Source organism: Colobus angolensis, unplaced genomic scaffold (assembly GCF_000951035.1).
Source record: "Colobus angolensis palliatus isolate OR3802 unplaced genomic scaffold, Cang.pa_1.0 Scaffold128, whole genome shotgun sequence".
NCBI classification, from domain to species: domain Eukaryota; kingdom Metazoa; phylum Chordata; class Mammalia; order Primates; family Cercopithecidae; genus Colobus; species Colobus angolensis.
The window spans coordinates 3,688,212-3,712,249 of NW_012114030.1; the positions used below are offsets into that span (position 1 = coordinate 3,688,212).

Below are 24,038 nucleotides of genomic sequence, written 5' to 3' on the forward strand. Positions count from 1 at the left end.
AGGCCTGGAGACAGGCGGTCTTCTGGGAGAAGGAAGCCAGGTCCCTGCAGGTGGTGGAGGGGGACAGGATGAGGGTTTTTCCCCAGGGTGTCGTTGGCCCCTGCCCCCACTTCTGTTCCTTAATTAGCCAGGGCCCTCCTACCCACTGTGCCCCTCCTCCTGCCGCGTGAAGGCCCTGAATCATTATTTCAACTAACCCCTGGGAGGGTGAGCACCTTCTGTGCTGTGTCCCCAACCTTCCACTTCCCCTCGACGCGCTGCTCAGGGATGACCTTAGGCACCGTGCTGCTTCTGAGTGGTGAGTGGGGCCAGGGGGCTGGGGAGAAGCTTGGAGGGATTCTGAGGGGACTCCATCTGGGAGGGCAGGCTAGGGGCTGGTGGACGGCTCCCACCACTCTCATGAGGAGCTGAGGCAGGGGAGTGCTTCGTGTGCGAGTGGCCCAGAGTCAGGAGAGTGTGACCTGAACGAAGAGGGGCTCAGGATCTGTGCTCATGTGGTGACTAAGCTACCTCTCCAGCTGGCTATGTTGTCCCAGGCTTCCCCGCTCCCGCTGATGGGGTCCCTGGTGTGGGTGAGAGAGGTCTCCCCAGCCTCCCCCGGGAATGGAAGGCCACAGAAGCCACCAGGGAGGGGGAAAGGTTGGACATCATCTCCCTGGGCCTGTTTCCCCCAAGTCCTGACTCCACGTAGGGAAGAGTCCCCCTGCTGAAAACTGCATCACAGCCACATTCATGTGCCATCAAAAATCAGGCTTGGCCAGGTGCACTGGCTCACGCCTATAATCCCAGCACTTTGGGATGCACTTTGGGAGGGAGATGGGCAGATCCCCTGAGGTCAGGAGTTTGTGACCAGCCTGGCCAATATGGTGAAACCCCGTCTTTACCAAAAATACAAAAATTAGCGGGGCATGGTGGCATGAACTTGTAATCCCAGCTACTTGGGAAGCTGAGGCAGGAGAATCGCTTGAACCCAGGAGATGGAGGTTGCAGTTAGCCGAGATTGTGCCACTACACTCCAGCCTGGGCAACACAGCGAGACTTCATCTCAAAAAAAAAAAAAGAGGCTGGGAGGTCCGAGGGATTGGGGCTTCTTTAACTCCCACTCCCTCCCACCCCCACCAAATATTCCTCAGTCCTGGCTTCTTTTCATGGATTCAACCTGGATGTGGAGGAGCCCACCATCTTCCAGGAGGATGCAGGCGGCTTTGGGCAGAGCGTGGTGCAGTTTGGTGGATCTCGGTAGGCCCCACTCACCCTCCTTCCCCAACCTCCACTGCATCATGTCCTGTGGATGGGTACACACGGGTTACCCCAGGGAGGCGTCCTGGAGGAAGGGCAGCAGGGGTAAGAAGTCTTTCCTTGGCTCCTTAGAGGCCCTGATACCAGCATGTATTATTCTCAATTCCAGGAAGGGCCACAGAACTCTAGACGAGACCCCACCTTATCTCAGGAGGGAGGCCTTGAACCTGCCTTTCAGGCAGGGCCCACTTCTTGGGGGCCAGTGCAGTCACACAGGGCCTACACTCATTAAGTTTGGAGTTTAATGTTCTGCCCTTAACCTCTTGAAATTCCTGATGATTTTTATTTTTATTTTTACTCCAGCTCTGTTGCCCAAGCTGGAGTGCAGTGGTGCAGTCACAGCTTACTGCAGACTCAAACTCCCGGGCAAAGTGATCCTCTCACCTCAGCCTCCTGAATAGCTGGGACCACAGGTGCATGCCATCACGCCTGTTTTTTGTTTTGTTTTGTTTTGCTTTTTATAGAAATGGAGTCTTGCTATATTGTCCAGACTGGCTGAACTCCTGGGCTCAAGCAGTCCTCCTGCCTTGGCCTCCCAAAGTGCTGGGATTACAGGTGTGAGCCACTCTGCCTTGCCAATTCTTAATGATTTTATCTGTGCATTTGTGTTTTGTAAGTAAAGAATGATGGCAGGGCTGGGCACCATGGCTCACGCCTATAATCCCAACATTTTGGGAGGCCGAGGCAGGCACATCATCTGAGGTCAGGAGTTTGAGACCAATTTGGCCAACACAGCAAAACCTTGTCTCTACTAAAAATGCAAAAAAAAAAAAAAAAAATTAGCTGGGCATGGTGGCAGGCACCTGTAATCCCAGATACTTAGGAGGCTGAGACAGGAGAATCGCTTGAACCTGGGAGGTGGAGGTTGCAGCGAGCCGAGATCGTGCCACTTTACTCCAGTCTGGGTGACAGGGTGAGACTCCACCAAAATAAAAAAGAGAATTATGGGAGAAGGGAGACGCACTGGGGGTTTGGAGCCTTAGCTCAGCAGCAGCCCCACCTCCCACCACCTCCTAGGGAAGGGGCATCAGCTGCTGGCTCCCCCACACACATGGGAGCAATGACCACTGTCACCTTCCACCCCTGGCATGAGCTGGGTAAAGTCAGTTAGGTGCGCTCACCCTGGGAGTACCCTGAGGGAGTGGGACACTGCATAGCAAATAAAAAATTCCCAGAACAGATTGAGGGACAGAGCAGAAGAAAGGTAAGAGCCCCTCAAGCCCAAGAGACCCCACATTTTTCTTTCGAATTGGGACCCACAAATGATGAGCCTGCCCCCGCTTCCAGGAGCTCACATTCTCCTGCCCCAGAGAGTTCCAGTCACAGTGTGACACAGGCGTCACCAAGGTCTGGGGGGCGCAGACAGGGAGAGAGCAGACACAGGAGGGCTCCATGGAGGAAGTGGTGCTGGCAGTGAGCCCCAGTGGACAGGAAGGCTCAGCTGGTCACAAGGAGCTGGGAGAGGTCACCGAGCTCCAGTTGCGCATCCCTCTCCCTTCCTCACGTGACCAGCAGTCTGGGGGGATGGAAGCAAGTGCCAGGCACCAGGGTTTTGTTTTTATTTATTGCGAAATGTGGCCAACTGAAGTGCACGAATCCGAAAGACCCAACTTGATGAGGGATACACATGTTTGTGCCTGGGTGAGCCCCACCTAGGTCAGCTGCTCCTGTGTAAAATCCCACAGGCACAGGGCTGCCATGGACCCCTTCTCATTACCCAACAAACTCAGAGAACCAGTGGTCAGACTTCTGTGACCATCAGTTTTTCAGGCCACATTTTAAAAAAAGAATACATTGGCTGAGTGTGGTGGCTCATGCCTATAATCCTAGCACTTTGGGAGGCTGAGGTGGGTGGATCACCTAAGGTCAAGAGTTCGAGACCAGCCTGACCAATATGGTGAAACCCTGTCTCTACTGAAAAATACAAAAATTAGCCTGGTGTGACGCCTGTAATCCCAGTTAGCTGGGTGACTGACACAGGAGATTCGCTTGAACCTGGGAGGTGGAGGTGGCAGTGAGCCGAGATCATGCCATTGCACTCCAGCCTGGGCGACAGAGTGAAACTCCGTCTCGAAAAACATGCGGGTTGATGGGCTACACTAAAGGTTTGCTCGTCGTTTGTATCAGCAGGTTCCAAACTGCTGCCTCTCTAGCCAATGCTCAGATTTTCCTCACAAAGCCTTAGGCATCCCCTGAATCATGACGCACAGGGATTGTAGCTTTCTGTAAAGGAGCGGCACCTAGAAGGAGCCCTCACATGGCCATTTAACGAAACCTTGCTTGGCGCATTAACATACACCAGTATTTGTCTGTTTTTCTCACTGGAGTGAGGAGATTGTGGGTAGTGAGAAAACATTTCCGAAATTAAAAAACTTTCCCACTCAGGGATTTTTGCAAATAAACCATGGACTCTACATAAGTCTACATATAGTTATGGATCGTAGTACACTGCTTTACCAATTGAAATTGCTTATATAATATTTAAATTGGTCCAGTGAATTACAGAATCAACTATTTGTTTTGAAAGCACATGTCTTCAGGAAATCGTTCCAATTAACTTGAGATGATCTTATTTCTTGGGTGATTCAAAATAATGGCAACTCAGAAACGCAATGTACATACCCATGATTGGGAAATGCCATTTTGGTCTTTAAATAGTTTTCTTTTTGGTGAATGTTAAAAAAAATTTCTAAACATAAATACACACATACACACGTATGCACACTCAAAACCAAATAAACCCCAGCATGACCCCTGGGCATCTGTGGGTTATACTCGGGCCCTGATTTCTGGATATTCTGCCAAATGGCAAATGCCAGGAGATTTCCCTCACAAAGTCTCACTTCCCCATGGAGGGACACTTCCTCGCCCCCAGTGCCCGCTGCTCCCACCCCTCCCGTGGCTACAGTGACATGGCCATGGTTGTGTCTCCAGACTCGTGGTGGGAGCACCTCTGGAGGTGGTGGCGGCCAACCAGACGGGACGGCTGTATGACTGCACAGCTGCCACCGGCGTGTGCCAGCCCATCCCGCTGCACAGTGAGTGACCACCTGGGAATTGGGCCCCTCAACCCTCCTGGACCCAACTGCGCCCCCGCTTAGCTTCCAGTCCAGACCCTCCCCGCAAATGAGTGTGTGCTGTGAGTGAGACCCCACGTGTCTGCCCTCGCAGTCCGCCCCGAGGCCGTGAACATGTCCTTGGGCCTGACCCTAGCAGCCTCCACCAACCGCTCCTGGCTCCTGGTGAGTGAGTGCTTTGGGCTATGGTGGCGGGGAGAGGGGTTGTAGGGGAGGAGGCTGGGGCTGGGGGTGAAGGAGGAGGGGGTGCTAGGGGCTCCTGGCTCACAGGTTCCTGCCTCCAGGCCTGTGGCCCGACCCTGCACAGAGACTGTGGGGAGAACTCGTACTCAAAGGGTTCCTGCCTCCTGCTGGGCTCGCACTGGGAGGTCATCCAGACAGTCCCCGACGCCCTGCCAGGTAGGTCCCCGACAGGCCACGGTTCCCTGTGGAGCACATGCTGGCACTGAGGGTGAGCAGGCGTGAGGCCTGTGTCTGGGCCCATGTGCCCTCCCTGGAGGGCCAAGTGTGGCTAGGAGAGAAGCCAGGAGGGGAGGGCAGCTCAGGCAGGAGCCCTGCTGCTCCAGGGTAGAAGTTCTTTGTAGGGTTTTTCTTCACATTTTTTTTCTTTATAAGACAGGGTCCCCGCCCGGCACAGTGGCTTAGGCCTGTAATCCCAGCACTTTATGAGGCTGAGGTGGGAGGATCACCTGAGGTCAGGAATTCGAGACTAGCCTGGCCAATGTGGTGAAACCCCTCTACTAAAAAAAAAAAAAAAAAAAAAAAAAAAAAAAGCTGGATGTGGTGTGCGCCTGTAATCCCAGCCATTCGGGAGACTGAGGCAGGAGAATCACTTGAACCCAGAAGGCAGAGGTTGCAGTGAGCCGAGATTGTGCCATTGCACTCCAGCCTGGGTGACAAGAGCAAAACTCCATCTCAAAAAAACAAAAAACAGAGTCTCTGTCAGGCTGCATGCACCACCACACCCTGTTAATTTTTTTTGAGACAGAGTCTTGCTATGTCGCCCAGGCTGGAGTGCAGTGGTGCAATCATAGCTCACTGCAGCCTCGAACTCCTGGGCTCAAGTGATCCTCCTCCCTTAGCCTACCGAGTAGTTGGGACTGCAGGTACATGCATCACACCTGGCTAATTTTAAAACATTGTGTTTTTGTAGAAATGGGAGTCTTGCTCTGTTGCCCAGGCTGATCTTGAACTCCTGAGCTCAAATAATCCTCTGCCACAGACTCTCAAAGTGTTGGGATGACAGGCATGAGTCCTCAAGCCCGGTCTGAGGAGTGAAAGTTCTGATGGGGGCAGAGAGGAGCCCCACCGAGGGTGGGGCTTCAGACTAGAGAGGCCATGACGACAGGCATGCTGGGCCTTTAGACAAAGGTGGAGCAGCAGCAGAAACATTCCCAGAGCAAATGGTGAGGGTGGAGTCTATGGAGGGGACTGAGGGAAGGGGGAAGGCACATCCAGGGCTCTTGGGGGGATCGTGCCCAGCCTGAGATGTCTGTGAAGCCAGGTTAGGGAGGTGGCACTTAAAAACAAGGGGTAAATGTCTTCTCACAGCCGTCTCTGGAACTCATGAGGTGGGGTGCCTGATGCAAATGGGACTGGAGCATAAACCTGGTGCAGGCAAGGAGGGTGTCCTTGAGGATCCACTCAAGGGTCCTCTGAGCATCACCTGTGTGCCAGGCAGTGCTGAGTACGTGGTAGGAATCACCTTATTGCATCCTCACAACATCCCGGGTGGTGGGCAGGCCCGTTCCCATTTTACAGATGAGAAAACCAAGGTTCAGATAGATAAGTTCCCATCAATAGCAAGAGGCAGAGCCCAGAACTTGAGCCATCCTTGCCTGATTGGTGGGGTCATTTTTCAAAAGGACATGTCCAGGCTTCTGCTAGTGGAAGCCCAGGGGATACAATAAAAAGACCAAGAAAACAGAAGAGACATTGTGAGAGGATTTGCCACAGACCTGGCTTGAGAGAGGATGAGAGGGTGGTTTCTTGATGCAGCTGGAAAAACAAGCACCACTGTAAGACGCTGGCTGCCCAGATGTGGGCAAAAAAGGGGAGCTTCTGGGGAATCAGCAGCCTGCCCCATGGATGTCAAGATTTGCTGGTGATTGAAGAAGCAGGAAGGGAAGTGACCTTCTGTTTCTCCCCAGCACCCTTGAAGCACCAAGTGGTCGAGCAGGTGGGGTGGGGGAGAGGAAAGAGGAAAAGGCATTTTTTTTCTGCAGTGGTGGGCAGGGGACAGAAACCACAGCCCTGTGGTGTGGGCCTCACACCTTAGTGCTCTGATGGCCTGATCTCCCACCGCCCTGTGGGCAGCACAGGATGTGGCTGCTGGTGGAGATACCAGCTGGGCCCTGAACACAGGCCACACCGGCCATGAGCCTGGGGACAGTATGAAAATTCTTGTTTGTTTATGTGCATATGATGTGTCCTCACGATTGCAGAGCAAACTCTACAGACTCTGAGGTCACTTGGGAATGTTCCTTTTTTTTTTTTTTTTTTTGAGACGGAGTCTCACTCTGTCGCCCAGGCTAGAGTGTAGTGGCCGGATCTCAGCTCACTGCAAGCTCCGCCTCCCGGGTTCCCGCCATTCTCCTGCCTCAGCCTCCCGAGTAGCTGGGACTACAGGCGCCCGCCACCTCGCCCGGCTAGTTTTTTGTATTTTTTAGTAGAGACGGGGTTTCACGGTGTTAGCCAGGATGGTCTCGATCTCCTGACCTCGTGATCTGCCCGTCTCGGCCTCCCAAAGTGCTGGGATTACAGGCTTGAGCCACCGCGCCCGGCCTTTTTTTTTTTTTTTGCGATGGAGTCTCACTCTGTCGCCCAGGCTGGAGTGCAATGGCATAATCTCGGCTCACTGCAGCCTCTGCCTCCCAGGTTCAAGTGATTCTCCTGCCTCAGCCTCCCAAATAGCTAGGATTACAGGCACCCTCCACCATGCCTGGCTAATTTTTTTGTATTTTTAGTAGAGATGGGGTTTCACCATGTTGGCCAGGCTGGTTTCGAACTCCTGGCCTCAAGTAATCCACCCACCTCAGCGTCCCAAAGTGCTAGGATTACAGGTGTGAGCCATCACGCCCAACTGGGAATGTTCTTGGGTGCCGCTTCCATGGGAGCATGAAGGGTGGACGCAATGCAATCATAACAGAGGCCCAAGTCCAGCACAGGGGTGCTTGTCTGTCATCCCAGCGCTTTGGGAGGCCGAGGTGGGTGGATCATTAGAGCCCAGGAGTTTGAGATCAGCCCGGGCAACATGACGAAACTCCATCTCTACAAAAATATACAAAAATTAGCCAGGCAAGGCGGTGCACGCCTGTAGTACCAGCTACTCAGGAGGCTGAGGTGGGAGAATTGCCTGAGCTTCCCAGATCGAGGCTGCACTGACCTGTGATCACACCACTATACTCCAGCCTGGGTGACAGTGAGACTCTGCCTCAAAAAAACAAAAAATGAAAAAACCAGAGGCCTCAGCCAGTGCCTGGGGGGCTCAGAGTGCAGCTGGCCCTTCAGACACTGAACCAGTCATTGGTAAAGGCTACCTCCAGGTGCAGGAGGTGTCCCCGTGGGCAAGAGCTCCCCTCTGCCTAGCATGATTCCTGGGAAGGGACTCAACTCAGAGCCAACTCCACATAGCTGGAAATGAGGACCTCTGATCTGACCGGGGATTAGGGCTGGGTCTGGGGTGGATCCCTGCCCCACCCCCACAGCATCCCTACAGGCATATCCTACAGGCCTCGAAGGTGCCTGGCACATGGTGAGAATTGTGCCAGTGGCTGACCCTGGCGGAGGGCCAGGACTTGTCTCCAGCATCCATGTGCGTGTTGCTTTATCCTTGCAGTAATCCCACATGGCAGCCACTGCTATTACCTTTATTTTACAGAAAGGGACACTGAAGTCCAGAGAAGTTAAGTAAAGTGCCTGAATTCACCAATTAGCACATGGCTGAGCTGGGGTTTAGCCCAGGCACACTGGCTCCAGAACACGCACCCTGAACCACTTTGCTAAACATTCGCCCGTGATGCTTGTGGCACCCCCAGCATCTGTGTTTAATGAACATTTGTTGATTAAATGAATGAGGAGCCCACCTGGGCCCTGGGTTCTCATCTCCCTCTTTCTAGGCCATGTGGGAGGGAGGGAGCAGGGGGCTGGGGTGGCAGATTGGGACCTCCTCCAAGGAGGGGTCGGAAACCAGGTGGGGATGCCAAGAACAGCTCCCAGGCTCTGTTGAGCAGGAGCTCTAGGACAGGGCTGGGCCCCCACAGTGCATCTCCAATTCCTCCCCATTCCCCCACAGAGTGTCCACATCAAGAGATGGACATCGTCTTCCTAATCGATGGCTCTGGAAGCATTAACCAAAATGACTTTAACCAGATGAAGGGCTTTGTCCAAGCTGTCATGGACCAGTTTGAGGGCACTGACACCCTGGTGAAGACTGGGCACCTGGGGCTGGGGGTTGGGGGATGGGGGAGGCTGGCCTGGGAGAGGCATCCTGGGGGGGTGTGGGGGCAGGCCAGTGGAGCCGTATGCAATGGGGCTGGAATGGAGGATGAAGCTATGGTCCCAGCGCAGGCCCAACTTGAGCCCTGACCTAGGAGGCACCACCCCTTGGCATTTAATATATATCCCAAAGCAACAGGAAATACAATGTTTCTGCTGTTTAAAAACATTGAAAGTGTTTAAAAAATAATTTTGCTATGAAATTTGACTGACTATAACTCAGCCAACTGATTGATGATTTATTGTATTTTCTATGTAACTAATGATATACTCTTATTATTTTATTTTCCAATAACTAGTGTCTATGTATGTGCAAAACCCCCCAATTTGTTGTTTTTTAAACAGGGTCTTGTCTGTCATCCAGCCTGCAGTGTGGGGGTGCAATCATCGCTCACTGCAGGCTTGATCTCCTAGGCTCAAGTGATCCTCTTGCCTCAGCCTCCCGAGTAGTTGGGACTACAGGTGCATGCCACCATGCCTGGCTAATTTGTTAAAATTTGTATTTGTAGAGATGGGGTCTTGCTATATTGCCCAACCTGGTCTCCAACTCCTGGCTCAAATAGTCCTCCCACCTTGGTCTCTCAAAGTGCTGGGATTACAGCCATGAGTCACTACGCCCAGCCACAAATACTTGAGAATTGAGGAAATACACATAGTGATTTAATGTGTGATAAATTTTTTATAAGCTAAGGGTAGCAAATATTGTGGTTGGCAAGGTTATTTTTAGTAAACTGTGAAGAAAACATGATTTGGTTTAGATTTTCCAGTTTATATTTCGTATTTTTGGGCCAGTGAATTGTCTTCTCTGGGTTTCAGTATATTATTTGTAGGGCCTCAAAACACATGGGAAATGGTTTGTAAATCCAAAATAATTCCAAAATAAAGTTTACTAAAACTAAAAACAATATGGCTTAGTGTGGTGGCTCACACCTGTAATCCCAGCACTTTGGGAGGCTGAGGTGGGAGGATTGCTTGAGGCCAGGAGTTCGAGACCGGCCTGGGCAATATAGTGAGACCTTGTCTCTACCAAAACCAAACCAAACCAAAACAAAACAAAACACAAAGCCAGGCATGGTGACGTGTGCCTGTAGTTCCAGCTACTTGGGAGGCTGAGGCAGGAGGATCACTTGAGGCCAGGAGGTTGAGAGACCCTGTCTCTACAAAAAATTAAAATAAACAATAGTAACAGGCACTGAACCCTGGGCCCTCCCCGCTGGCCCTTGCAGTTCGCACTGATGCAGTACTCAAACCACCTGAAGATCCACTTCACCTTCACCCAATTCCGGACCAGCCGGAGCCAGCAGAGCCTGGTGGATCCCATCACCCAACTGAAAGGCCTGACGTTCACAGCCACGGGCATCCTGCAAGTGGTGTAAGCACCCCCGACCCTGGCCTGCCAATGTGGCTGCCACCCCCACTTCCTAACCCTGGGTCAGCACAGCTCTTCTCAGAGGCTGAGGGAGGCTCCGGGGCAAGGGGCTACCAAGGGGCATGTCAGGGCTGCAGAGAGAACCTCCCCACGGGGTGCTCCTGGCTGCCTCACTGCCGGTCTCCCTGATATAGGACTAGGCTCCTCTGCAGCTGTGCCTTCCCTTTGCCTGGTTCTGCAGAGCCTGGATCCCAGAACCCCTCCCCACCCCACAGCAGCCAGAGGCCCGGGCTTTGGCTCAGATACATCAGGCTTCCATCCTGACTCCCCACGAGCTACTCTGGGTGTAACCCTGGGAGTGATGGGCTTTAAGTCTCAGCGACTCTCAGATGAGGATAAGCTCACAGCTTAGGATTGAGATCATGTGTGTGGGGTGCTCAGCTCGGGGCACACAGGAGGTGTCAGATAAATGCCTGAGGTTTTATCAGAGAATGGAGCAGTCAGGGACTCAGGAATTGTCACCCAAGCTGGTCCTGGTGCCTTTCTCCCTACTCACCTCCTCCCCTGCATCCCTCACCCCTGTGTAACCCCTGTGCTACTCAGGCACTCACCATGGGCCTGCCTTGTGCACATGTAGTCTATGCCTAAAATGATGTAGGAGGCGGGGGCCCCGAGAAGGCCATGTGGTTCTTGTGGGAAGGAGCTGGGCTGAAGGTCGGGGATCCTTGGCTTCCTGCACACACCCCTGGGAGCGGCCATGGGGTGCTGCTAGAATTTGGCTTAAGCAAGAGATGCTCCCGCCAAACACACCATCTTTACTTCTGGGAGGATCTTCTGCCTTGAACGGTGGCCCCTTGTGACTCAGCAACCCAGAGGAAGGCCTCTGTCTGTCCTGTAAGATTAAAGTAACACAGGAGTGTCCCCCTCCCGGAGTCTCCACCTCACCCCTCAAAGTTCTTCCAGTGGTGGGGCCTGGGAGAAAAAATGAATGAGGCAGAGGTGACCAAGTGGTTCTCACCAACTCCAGTAATGCTCTCAAGCCCAGAGTGCAGGGAATTTCCCAGCAGCCTCCGCTCCCCAGAGCCAAGCCCATCTCAGGGCTGGACTCAGCCAAGGATTGGACCTCCCAGCCGCCGGCCCTTCCCTTCCCTTCCTTTCCCTTCCCTTTCCTTCCCTTCCCTTCCCTTCCCTTCCCTTCCTCCCTTTCTTCTTCCCTCCTTTCTTTCTTCCCTCCTTTCTTTCTTCCCTTCCTCCCTTCTTCCCTTCCTCCTTTCCCTCCCTTCCTTCCTTTCTTCTCTCTCTCTCTGTCTTGTTTTTTTAGACAGAGTCTCACTCTGTCACCCAGGCTGCAGTGCAATGGCACAATCTTGGGTCACTGCAACCTCCATCTCCTGGGTTCAAGCAATTCTCCTGCCTCAGCTTCCCAAGTAGCTGGGATTACAAGTGCACACCACCATGTCTGGCTAATTTTTGTATTTCCAGTTCAAGCAATTCTCCTGCCTCAGCCTCTGAGCAGCTGGGACTACAGGCCTGCACCACCACACCTGGCTAATGTTTGTATTTTTAGTAGAGATGGGGTTTCACCATGTTGGCCAGGCTGGTCTCGAACTCCTGACCTCAAGTGATCTGCCCGCCTTGGCCTCCCAAATGCTGGGATTACAGGCGTGGTGAGCCACCACGCTCAGCCTCTTCCTTTTCTTTCTTCTTTTCTTTCTTTTCTTTTTCTTTTTTTTTTTTTTTGAGACGGAGTCTAGCTCTGTCGCCCAGGCTGGAGTGCAGTGGCCGGATCTCAGCTCACTGCAAGCTCCGCCTCCCGGGTTTACGCCATTCTCCTGCCTCAGCCTCCCGAGTAGCTGGGACTACAGGCGCCCGCCACCTCGCCCGGCTAGATTTTTGTATTTTTTTTTTAGTAGAGACGGGGTTTCACTGTGTTAGCCAGGATGGTCTCGATCTCCTGAGCTCGTGATCCGCCCGTCTCAGCCTCCCAAAGTGCTGGGATTACAGGCTTGAGCCACCGCGCCCGGTCCTTTTCTTCTTTTTTTAAAAAGAAGTTTTATTACAAAAAAAAAAAAAAGCAAAACCCAAATGACAATAACAGTAAGGAAACTTTTTTAAAAAGAAGTATTACATTACCCACAGTCCCTCTAGTCAACCACCCTACAGTATTTCAGTAACATCAAGGGATACTTGCAAGTGAATCAATAAATCTCAGCCGCATAGCACAATGCCACTTCCATCCTCATCTTTATTCAGGCTTATTTTGTATGGTCACATTCAGGGCAGAAACTATTTTCATCCTGTTTGGGTTTTTTCCCCACCTCATCTAGGTCCACAATTTTTTGTTTTCCTTTTTATTTTTTTTTTGAGATAGGTCTCACTCTGTTACCCAGGCTGGGGTGCAGTGGCACGATCATGGCTCACTGAAGCCTCCTCCTGACTCAACCTCCCGAGTTGGGATCACAGGTGCATGCCACCATATCTGGCTAATTTTTTAAAACTTTTTTTGTAGAGACGGGGTCTTGCTATGTTGCCTGGGCTGGTCTTGAACTCTGGCCCTTGAGAGATCCTCCTGCCTCGGCCTCCCATACTGCTTTCCTTTGAAATGGCTGTGTCTACTAACAGGCTAGGTCATGACTGGCTAAACCCTTTCCCCAGTGTTGGATATTTGGGTTATTTCCAATATTATATTTGGTACCTGTGTGTATTTGCTGTGAGTTTATAGAGTTGCATGAGCAGGCAGTTACTTTTTTTTTTTTTTTGAGACAGAGTCTCACTGTCGCCCAGGCTGGAGTGCAATGGCGTGATCTCAGCTCACTGCAACCTCCGCCTCCCAGGTTCAAGCGATTCTCCTGCCTCAGACTCCTGAGTAGCTGGGACCACAGGCATGCGCCACAACACCCGGCTAAGTTTTGTATTTTTAGTAGGGATGGGGTTTCACCATGTTGGTCAGGGTGATCTCAAACTCCTGACCTCGTGATCCTCCCACCTTGGCCTCCCAAGGTGCTGGGATTACAGGTGTGGGCCACTGTGCCCGGCCAATAGGTACATGTTTAATTGTTTGTTACAGCTGTCATCTAATTAGTAGTCACCCACAGGCCATTCACTGTAAAAGCTTGACCTTGTTTAATCTTTAGGATAACCTGACACTACTTGTTTCAGTTATCTACTGTTGCCTAACAAACCATTCCCAAATTAAGTGAGTTAAACAATCCAGCACTAAGCTAGTGTCTGGTGCCTGGGTGGGGATATGCTGGAAGGCAGGCTTGGTGGGGACGGCTGAGCCTCTTACTTCCGGTGGCCTTCTTCCATGAGACCACTCCATGGGTGCCTCCAATAGGGCAGCCAGACTTCTCTCATTGTGGCTCAGGGCTCCCAAAAGTGCAAAAGCAAAAGAAACCAAGGCTTCTGAGACCTATAATTGGCATGGTGTCACTTCTACCACATGCTACTGATGAGAGTGGGACTCAGCGAGGCCAGGTCCACTGTGGGAGGGAACCAGGTGTGGTTCACTGGGGGCCATCTTTAGAGACAGCTACAGCACAGCCATCCTCATCATACATGGAGAGAGGCAGAGGCCCGGAGAGGTTAAGTCCCATCCCCAAAGTGTGCCTGACTCCAAAGCCCCTGCTTTGAACCACACTTCCTCTGGGGAAGAGAGTTCAGCCTTGGATAGAATTTAGAAACAAAGAATGTGACTTCCTTTATTATTGATCTAATTATGGTTTGTGTGGCTTTCAAAAATGGCCAAATTAGCTGGGCACGGTGGCTCACACCTGAAATCCCAGCACATTGGGAGGCTGAGGCTGGTGGATCACTTGAGGTCAGGAGTTTGAGAACAGCCTGACCAACATGGTAAAACCTCATCTCTACTAAAAATACAAAAATTAGCCAGTCATGGTGGTGGGCACCTGTAATCCCAACTGCTCGGGAGGCTGACACAGGAGGATCGCTTGAACTCGGGAGGTGGAGGTTGCAGTGAACCGAGATCACGCCACTGCACTCCAGAGCCTGGGCATCAGAGTGAGACTCTGTCTCAAAAGAAAACCAAAAATGGCCAAATCAATTCCCTAACATGCCTGATAGAATGTGAGGGTGCCAGGACTCCGCAGCCTCTCCAGATGAGAGCACGGCAAATGATGTCTTTCCAGAATCAATCACATCTCAGTAGAGTCATCTTCCTTTCCTCCCTGACAGGACACAACTATTTCATCAAAAGAACGGGGCCCGCAAGAGTGCCAAGAAGATCCTCATTGTCATCACAGATGGGCAGAAATACAAAGACCCCCTGGAATACAGAGATGTCATCCCCCAGGCAGAGAAGGCTGGCATCATTCGCTACGCTATTGGGGTGCGCCTCTTCTTCACCCCTGCCCCAGGCTCAGCCTGTACCTCCTGCAGGTGCAGTGCTGCTGGGCTCCTCCTCCTCAGCTGCCTCTCTGCTGCAGGTGGGACACGCTTTCCAGGAACCCACCGCCAGGCAGGAGCTGAACACCATCGGCTCAGCGCCTCCACAGGACCACGTGTTCAAGGTGGACAACTTTGCAGCCCTTGGCAGCATCCAGAAGCAGCTGCAGGAGAAGATCTATGCAGTTGAGGGTAAACAGGAGCAAGGGTGCTCCTGGGAGCCAAGGGGTCCCCACCCAATTGTCCTGTGCAGTCTTTTATTTTTTCTTTTGAGATGGAGTCTCACTTTGTCCCCAGGCTGGAGTACAGTGGCACGATCTTGGCTCACTGCAACCTCTGCCTCCTGGGTTCAAGTGATTCTCCTGCCTCAGCCCCCTGAGTAGCTGGGATTACAGGCACGCGCCACCATGCCCAGCTAAGTTTTGTATTTTTAGTAGAGGTGGGGTTTTGCCATGTTGGCCAGGCTGGTCTCGAACACCTGACCTCAGGTCATTCGACAACCTTAGCCTCTCAAAGTACTGGGATTACAGGCATGAGCCACCGCTCCCAGCCTGTCCTGTGCAGTCTTGATGGGCCATTCCTGTTCACAACTCACTCAAAATTGCTCTCTGGAACCCAAGCTTCAGATCATGTTCTCCTCCCTGTGTTCTGAGTCCTCATGTGTCTCACGGCTTCTAGGAACTTCACTGACTTGTTTCCCTACAGGAACCCAGTCCAGGGCAAGCAGCTCCTTCCAGCATGAGATGTCCCAAGAAGGCTTCAGCGCAGCCCTCACAATGGTGGGTAGAGTCTGCCCTCAAGCCACAGCTCTTGGATATCAATTCTGTGCCCACCCTGGGCTGGGGGCTGGGAGCCAGACATAAACAAGATCAGACCCCATCCTCAATTTCACCCTCTTGCTGGGGAGAGGCCCCCACGCTGTATGTTAGGGGCCAGGAGCACAGCAGGGAAGAGGGTGGCCTGGGTTCCTGCTCTCAAGGATCACGTATTCTAGTGGAGGAGACAGTAAGCAAGAGCCTCTCAGACAGCACTGAGCATCAGGGTAGCGAGAGAGATGGCCAGAGGAGTCTCAGTAATGGAAAAAGCCGGCCCTGGACAAATCAGGGGAGACTGCTCTGGGCACGGGACAAAGCAAGTGCCAGGCGGACCTGGGTCTGCCTGAGGCAGGACCCAGGTCCTCGGAGGGAGAGAGCTGGGCTTGCCAGAGCCCAGGGAGCCCAGGCAGCCTGGAAGAAGAGGGCTGGAGGCTGAGAAGGACCAGGTGGGATCACAGATGTGGTTTCGAAGTGCGTGTGTGTTCAAAGGATCCAGACTGGGCCGGGCACTGTGGCTCACGTCTGTAATCCCAGCACTTTGGGAGGTTGAGACGGGCGGATCACTTGAGGTCAGGAGTTTGAGACCAACCTGGCCAACATGGCGAAACCTTGTCTCTACTAAAAATACAAGAAAATTAGCCGGGCATGGTGGCTCGTGCCTGTAATCCCAGCTACTTGGGAAGCTGAGGCAGGAGAATCGCTTGAACCTGGGAGGCAGAGGTTGCACTCAACCGAGATCGTGCCACTGCACTCCAGCCTAGGTGACAGAACGAGACTCTGTCTCAAACAAAACAAAACAAAAAAAACCCCGGACGGGTTTACTTCAGAATAATTTGGTGGTGTCTAGCGGGTGGTGAAATGAAACAAGATTGGTCAAGAACTGATCACTGAAGGTAGGTCACACGTACTTGGGGGTTCATTATACATTGATTTCTACTTCTATATGTGTTCTAAATTATCCATATCAAAAGTTCAAAAAAGCGATAAAGAAAGTATACCCAGGAGGAAACGCCTGTGGCTCCCTGAAGGAGCTGAGGAAGACCTCGCAGAGGAGGTGACGTTGACGTGGACTTTTCCAGCCGGGCATAGTGACTCACACCTGTAATCCCAGCACTTTAGGAGGCTGACGTGGGAGGGTCACTTGAGGCCAGGAGTTTGAGAACAGCCTGGGCAACATAGTGAGACCCTGTCTCTACAAAAAATTAAAAAATTAGCCAGGCGTGATGGCACGTGCCTGTGGTCTCAACTACTCAGGAGGGATTGCATGAGTCCAGGAGTTCAAGACCGCAGCGAGCTATGATTATGCCACTGCATCACAGCCTGCATGACAGAGCAACAGCCTGTTTCAAAAAAAAAAAAAGGGTGAAGTTGAAGTTGACTCTTCCAGGGAGGGGAAATGAGCTGAGTCCCAGAAAACGAGAAGGGGAGGGAGGTGTCCCAGCCAAAGGCTTGATATGCTTTGGAACAGAGGGAGGCTTCATGGCTTTGATGGGGAAGGGTCCTAGGTGCCACCGGAAGGGCCTTGGCGATGGTTTTCCAGCAAGGGTGGCTGCACATTTGGGTTTGGGGAAGCCTGGGACTGGGGCAGTAGACAGAGGGGCAGTGGTGAGCACAGCAGGGGCAGATAGAGCGGTGAGTGAGAGGAGAGTGAGCTGGTGGAGCAGTGGCTGTGGGGACAGAGGCTGCTGGTGAGGGCTGGGAAGACAGAGAAGAAAGGCCTGGATGGCAAGTGATGCGGGTGGCAGGCGTGTCTCTGGGACATGCTGTCTTCCTGCTCCAGTCTCTGCCCAGCCCTGGAATTCTTTCCTCCCAGGATGGCCTCGTCCTGGGGGCTGTGGGGAGCTTTAGCTGGTCTGGAGGTGCCTTCCTGTATTCCCCAAATATGAGCCCCACCTTCATCAACATGTCTCAGGAGAATGTGGACATGAGGGACTCTTACCTCGGTGAGAAACGGCCAGGGGTTGGGGACAGGTTGGAGATGCGCTGCCTGGGATGGGGTCCAGGGTTCTGGAGAGGGAGGATGGGTGCTGCACTGCCCAGGGTGGGGTCCAGGGTTCTGGGGAGGGGAGAAGGGGGCTGAGCTGCCTGAGGTAGGGGTCCAGGGTTCTGGCGAGGGGGAATGGGGGCCTTTGTGCTGAGACCTGGGCCCCTCAGGTTACTCCACTGAGCTAGCCCTATGGAAGGGGGTGCAGAGCCTGGTCCTGGGGGCCCCCCGCTACCAGCACACCGGGAAGGCTGCCATCTTCACCCAGGTGTCCAGGCAATGGAGGCTGAAGGCCGAAGTCACGGGGATGCAGGTTGGGTGTGACAGGAGCCAGAGGGGAAGATGAGGGTGGGGACCGTGGCTGGGCCAGGGCTGGGGAGAGGATGGAGGGGCTTTGGGGGCTTTGGGGGAGGTCCTGGTACCTGGGGAGAGGTGGGACCTTCCCACAGGGCTGCCTCTGGCGGGGACAGGCAGCATGACCCAGGCTCTGCCCCACAGATCGGCTCCTACTTCGGGGCCTCCCTCTGCTCTGTGGATGTGGATGGTGATGGCAGCACTGACCTGATCCTCATCGGGGCCCCCCATTACTATGAGCAGACCCGAGGGGGTCAGGTGTCCGTGTGTCCCTTGCCCAGGGGGGTGAGTGGCTGATGGGACCTGGGCTGAGTGGAGTCCAGTGTGGGTGGGGAGGTCGCCTGGGTCGGGGTCTGACACTGCTTGTGTTCAGCAGAGGGTGCAGTGGCAGTGTGAAGCTGTTCTCTGTGGGGAGCATGGCCACCCCTGGGGCCGCTTTGGGGCAGCCCTGACAGTGTTGGGGGACGTGAATGGGGACAAGCTGTCGGATGTGGCCATTGGGGCCCCGGGAGAGCAGGAGAACCGGGGTGCTGTCTACCTGTTTCACGGAGCCTCAGAATCCAGCATCAGCCCCTCCCACAGCCAGGTGAGGCCCCTGTCTTCAGCCTCTTCCAGTCCCAGCTCTTTCCAATGTCCTGAGTTCACTGAATGCAGCCTCCTGTCTCTGTCACCATTCCCTTCCTTGTTTCAGTGGTTCATCAGCTAAGCACACGTCATCTCTCCTCTCTCTGTTCTGGAAAGCCTTCCATCTGTGTGGGCAGCTTAATGGTTAGGAGAACAGGCTTTGAGGTCAGAGGTCAGTTCAAATCCCTGGCCTGGCCAGCCATCCTGAGCTGTGTGGCCTTAGGCAGGTGACCGACAGCCTTGGTCAGCCTTAGTTTCTTTCTATAAAATGCAGAAATGATAAAACCAACTTATTAGTGTTCTTGTAGAAATAACAGTGAGAGTGCTAAGGCAATCACCACTGCACTCACTGAAGGTTCATGAGTGACCTGACCAGTAATGAATACACAAATATATTCTACGCCTGTTATTATGCTCTTACTTCCTCACCAACCTTTACCCTCATGACGGGTTGGACCCAAAGAGCCCCCTTCTCTGTTTGGGGATCCCAAGGTCCTCACCCTGTTTGCTTTCTTTCTTTTTTATTTTTTTTGAGACAGTCTCACTCTGTCTCCCAGGCTGGAGTGCAGTGGCGTAATCTTGGCTCACTGCAACCTCTGCCTGCTGGGTTTAAGCAATTCTCCTGCCTCAGCCTCCCGAGTAGCTGAGATTACAGGTGTGTGCCACCATACCTGGCTAATTTTTGTATTTTTAGTACAGATTTGGTTTCACCATGTTGGTCAGGCTGATCTGCTCGCCTCAGCCTCCCAAAGTGCTGGGATTACAAGTGTGAGCCACCTGGCCTATTTGCTTTCAATTTCTATCCCCACATCTCTCCTTTCCAATTTCTCTCTTCAGATCCTCTTTCACCATAATCTCTTTTCCAAATCTCTCTTCTCAAACTTTTCCCATCGCCTCCCTTTGACTTCCGCCTCTCCCATCTCTCTGGCCAGCGGGTCACTGGAAAGATAAGCAAATGGAAGCACAGAAAGATTGAGTCCTTGCCCATGGCCTTGTGGTTCATATGTGTAGGAGTCAGAACTGGAACTAGAGACTGATTGAATGAATGACACTTGGGTCACCAGGACACCCTTCCAATCTCCACTCCTACATCTGTTTCTTAGCAATCATCTCCCGACTCCTACCTCCTCTTTTCAGGCTCTTGTTGGTGACATCTGTTCACAACTCACCCCTCCTCTCCCTTTCCCACGGTCCTACCTCCATATTCCCGTTGTTACTTATTTCCAACTTCGTCCCCCACCTTCCAGCCTGATTCACCCTTTTCTCTTCTGGCCAGCGGATTGCCGGCTCCCAGCTCTCCCCTAGGCTGCAGTATTTTGGGCAGGCGCTGAGTGGGGGTCAGGACCTCACCCAGGACGGACTGATAGACCTGGCCGTGGGGGCCCAGGGCCAGGTGCTCTTGCTCAGGTAGCAACTCCTCAACATCCTGCCCTCCCGTGTTGTGTCTGATTCACCGGTGCTGGCCCCCACTGCCTTGTTATCCTCCCAGAAGCCAGTGTTCTGTCCTCCCCACTACCCTGCCCCTCAGGAGTCTGCCAGTGCTGAAAGTGGGGGTGACCATGAGATTCAGCCCCGGAGAGGTGGCCAAGGCTGTGTACTGGTGCTGGGAAGAGGGGCCCAGTGCCCTGGAAGCTGGGGACGCCACCATCTGTCTCACCATCCAGAAAGGCTCACTGGACCAACTAGGTGTGTTTCCCCCATAAAGGGGCCCCGGCCCCTCATCCCATTAGGGGCCCCAATGCCATCCTGAGGATGGGATGGGCCCAGGAATCCAATCTCACCTCCACATCCACTCAACACCCGTGCCAGAAACCTGGCTCATTCTCTCCCCTCTTCCTCACACCTGGGCCTGTGGGTTCTGTCTCCAGGGTTAACCTGAAGTCCACCCAGTTTTCTCCTGGGCCCCAGCCGCTGCCTTCCCCCAGCCCCTGATTCCCTTCCACCTACACCGAAGTCATGACATGAAGCAGTTACCATATCTCTTCTTGTACCCTCCCACCCATTTTCCACAGAGGAACTACAGTCGACTGGTCCTAAAATGTAAATCTGGGTTTCTCACTCCCCTGAGTAACCCCTACTTGCATTTACAAAGACCCCAGTCCTTCCCTCCAATGCCCTCTCTGACTTGGCCTCCTGGCCTCTCTGGCCTCATGGCATCCCACACTTCCTTATTAGGCACGCTTTTCACAAATGCTCCAGCTTTGCTGTCCCTTCCGGTCTTAGGCCCTGTCCCCATGGTCCCCGATGTTCTCCCCACTCCTCACCTGGTTCCTGCTCATTCTCTGGGTGGCTGCTTAGCCATGGTCCATCTGGGATGGCAGCCTGGCTAGGTCCAGCGAGCGTGCTATCCTTAGAACCACAGGAGAGCCTCCCCTTGCACTGATCATGCTGTGACATCCCGGCCCATGTGCTTGGTTTCTTTCTCTCTTAAACTGTGAGGTTCATGAGAGTGGGGCCATATCCATCTAGCTAGCTAATCTATCATCTATCCACCAAATCTATCATCTATCTATTATCTATTAATCTAATCTATCACCTATCTAATGTATCATCTATCTACCAATCTATCACCTATCTAATCTATCATCTATCTACCCATCTATCACCTATTATCTATCATCTATCTATCTGATCTATCACCTATCTAATCTCTCATCTACCAAATCTATCATCTATTATCTATCATCTATCACCTATTTAATCTATCATCTATTTATTATCTAGCCATCCATCCATCCATCCATCCATCCATCATCCATCTGTCCATTTATCCCCAGCACGTGGTACAGATCATGGCCCGTAAAAGTGTCTGGCAAACACGCATTGCATGAACAAATAAATGAAAACAGAGCATTCTAGGTTATTTCTGCCTTTTCATTTTCCACTCTCCCCTGCACTTCAGGTGACGTCCAAAGCTCTGTCAGGTTTGATCTGGCACTGGACCCAGGCCGTCTGACTTCTCGTGCCATTTTCGATGAAACCAAGAACCCGACTTTGACTCGAAGAAAAACCCTGGGACTGGGGGTTCACTGTGAAACCCTGAAGCTGCTTTTGAAAGTGAGGACTTTGGGTTCTGAGAAGGGGGAGTGAGGAGGAGCCCAAGGGTGGCCTGGAGCACCCCCGTTCTCTGCTGAGTGAGGTGGGAAGGGTTAGGATGTTGGGGCTGGAGAGAGGAAAGTTGGGGCAGGAGCACTTGGCTCCACTGCTTGGAGGGGGCACTGTCAGGGCAGTGGGGAGTGCACGCAGTGGAGAGGACTTGTGGTGGAGCGTAGAGAGGACTGCAGGTTCTTGAAAGCCTGTTCTCCCTCAGGATTGTGTGGAGGACGTGGTGAGCCCCATCATTCTGCACCTCAACTTCTCGCTGGTGAGACAGCCCATCCCCTCCCCACAGAACCTGCACCCTGTGCTGGCCATGGGCTCACAAGACCTCTTCACTGCTTCTGTGAGTCTTCCAATGAAGTCCCAGGGATGTGCTGACTTCATTTTGTCTCCATGCACTTAAGAATCCACTGTAGCTCCCAATCACCCAACCACATCCAGCCCAGAAACCTGACTCCAGTCTCTCCCCTCCTCCTCACACCCAGGCCTGTGGGTTCTGTCTCCAGGACTGACCTGAAGTCCACCCCATTCTCCTCCTGGTCCCAGCTGCTGCCTTCACCCAGCCCCTCGATTCTCTCCTACCTACACCAGAGTCAACACAAAGTGGTTCCCATGTCTATTCTTGTACCCTCCCACCCATTTTCCATAGAGGAGCTGGAGTCGACTGGCCCTAAAATACAAATCTATGCTTTTCACTCCCCTGCGTAATCCCCCTTGCATTTACAAAGACCCCGGTCCTTCCCTCTGATGTCCTCTCTGACTTGGCCTCCTGGCCTCTCTGGCTTCACAGCATCCCACTGCCCCTTACTAGGCATGCTTTTAGGAAATGCACCAGCCTTGCTCTCCCTTCTGGTCTTAGGCTCTGCTCCCACCTCACATCCCAGGTGGTTCCTGCTTTTCCCTAGCACAGACTCTCTTGTTCATTCCCAGATCCCTCCCAAGTTTCCTCATTCCTACCTCTGTGCCCTTGTTCCTTTTTCGCCCCTCATTTGGAAAACACTGCCTTCTGCCTTCTCTTCCCCTCTCCCCGCGAAGCTCCAGCCTCACCCCCCTCTCTTCTGAAGGCCACGCTCAGCAGCTGCCGCTCCTTCTCTGGTCCCTGTTACACCAAGGTGGTGCCACAGCAGGTATCACACAGCTGTTATAACCATCTGCATCTACATTTGAGGCTGTCTTGGGACTGTAGTTTCCTTGAGCATAGGAACCATGTTGAATTTGCCTGTCATTTCCACCTTCCCTCAGCCCTCACCCAACCCAGAACCTGCACAATTATTGGCACTTAATAATGTTTCTGGAATAATTGTTCCAGGATAAGCTGGATGTGACTCAACTGAACTTTATGTCCCTTGAAGCCAAGGATCTTGCCTATCTTTCTTTTATATGCCAACCTCCAAACCGCACCTGCACCTGTTGTTGGTGTTCAGCAAAGTGCTGGGGGCAGTGGCTTAGTAATGCTCAATGTTGGTGGGTGCTTCTAAGGCGGGGCTTGGAGAAAGACTAAGATGTCAGATGGGAACAGAATGTACTGTTTTGCTGCAGCTCCCCTTTGAGAAGAACTGTGGGCAAGACGGCCTCTGTGAAGGGGACCTGGGTGTCACCCTCAGCTTCTCAGGGTGAGCTGTAACTCCTTTCATATCCAGACACTCGGGCTTCCGAGTCCCGCATCCTCCTGGGATGCTTGTGCTGCTCTCTGGCTCTCTTTCTAACAAAAGTGATGCTGACTGGGATGTTATTGGCCCAGAGCGCCAGAGTTTCCGGGGCTGCCCTGCCCTTCCCAGTTCCTGTCTATTTCCAGTGGAATCCCACTCCCAGCCTTTCCCTTCAGTGGAGTTCCACTCCCAGTCCTTTCCCTTCAGCCTGAAGATTCTGACCGTGGGGAGCTCCCTAGAGCTCAATGTGATTGTGACTGTGTGGAATGCGGGCGAGGATTCCTACGGAACTGTGGTCAGCCTCTACTACCCTGCAGGGCTGTCCCACCGACGGGTGTTGGGAGCCCAGGTAACAACTGCTGTAGGCTCTAGTGGGAGGGGGCCTCTCCCCTGCCCTGTAGCCCTGGGAGTTACAGAGTGTTCTTTAAAATTTTTCTGTGATGATATGCACTCTCTCTCTCTCTGTCACACACACACACACACACACACACACAGAGAGAGATGATATGCACTCTCTCTCTCTCTGTCACACACACACACACACACACACACACACACAGAGAGAGAGAGAGAGAATGAGAAAGTGCGTAAAGCATATATACAGTTTAATGAATAATATTAAACAAACCATAGAGTTAACATCCAAGTCAAGAAATAAATCGCTGCTAGTATCCCCAGAACCCCCTCCCCGTGTACCTTTCCCCATCACAGCTCCATCCTCTCCCCAAAGGTCATCACTATTCTGACTTTGTGGTCATCATTTCCTTGTATTTCTCTCTCTCTCCCTCTGTCCCTCCCTTCCTCCCTCTCTTGTTTTTTTTTTGAGAAAGAGTCTTACTCTGTCACCCAGGCTGGAGTGCAGTGGCA

General features: G+C 52.7%; 1 protein-coding gene across 2 annotated transcripts in view; it reads left to right on the forward strand.

The window, feature by feature from the left end:
* Positions 1 to 224: 224 nt before the first annotated feature.
* Positions 225 to 24,038, forward strand: part of ITGAD (integrin, alpha D) — a 33,818-nt gene continuing 10,004 nt past the window's right edge. Inside the window, exons 1-20 of one of the 2 annotated variants that reach the window (XM_011933641.1) lie at positions 225 to 298; positions 1,134 to 1,239; positions 4,234 to 4,337; positions 4,471 to 4,541; positions 4,661 to 4,775; positions 8,671 to 8,801; positions 10,100 to 10,245; positions 14,437 to 14,590; positions 14,688 to 14,838; positions 15,352 to 15,425; positions 17,275 to 17,404; positions 17,616 to 17,758; positions 17,944 to 18,084; positions 18,176 to 18,385; positions 19,700 to 19,830; positions 19,952 to 20,109; positions 21,326 to 21,480; positions 21,734 to 21,865; positions 23,062 to 23,135; positions 23,379 to 23,520. In XM_011933641.1, the coding sequence (XP_011789031.1) occupies positions 268 to 298; positions 1,134 to 1,239; positions 4,234 to 4,337; positions 4,471 to 4,541; positions 4,661 to 4,775; positions 8,671 to 8,801; positions 10,100 to 10,245; positions 14,437 to 14,590; positions 14,688 to 14,838; positions 15,352 to 15,425; positions 17,275 to 17,404; positions 17,616 to 17,758; positions 17,944 to 18,084; positions 18,176 to 18,385; positions 19,700 to 19,830; positions 19,952 to 20,109; positions 21,326 to 21,480; positions 21,734 to 21,865; positions 23,062 to 23,135; positions 23,379 to 23,520 (2,499 nt within the window). In that variant the 5' untranslated portion in view covers positions 225 to 267. Of the gene's footprint in view, positions 299 to 1,133; positions 1,240 to 4,233; positions 4,338 to 4,470; positions 4,542 to 4,660; positions 4,776 to 8,670; positions 8,802 to 10,099; positions 10,246 to 14,436; positions 14,591 to 14,687; positions 14,839 to 15,351; positions 15,426 to 17,274; positions 17,405 to 17,615; positions 17,759 to 17,943; positions 18,085 to 18,172; positions 18,386 to 19,699; positions 19,831 to 19,951; positions 20,110 to 21,325; positions 21,481 to 21,733; positions 21,866 to 23,061; positions 23,136 to 23,378; positions 23,521 to 24,038 lie in introns of both variants that reach the window. The other variant, XM_011933640.1, reaches the window with a different exon arrangement.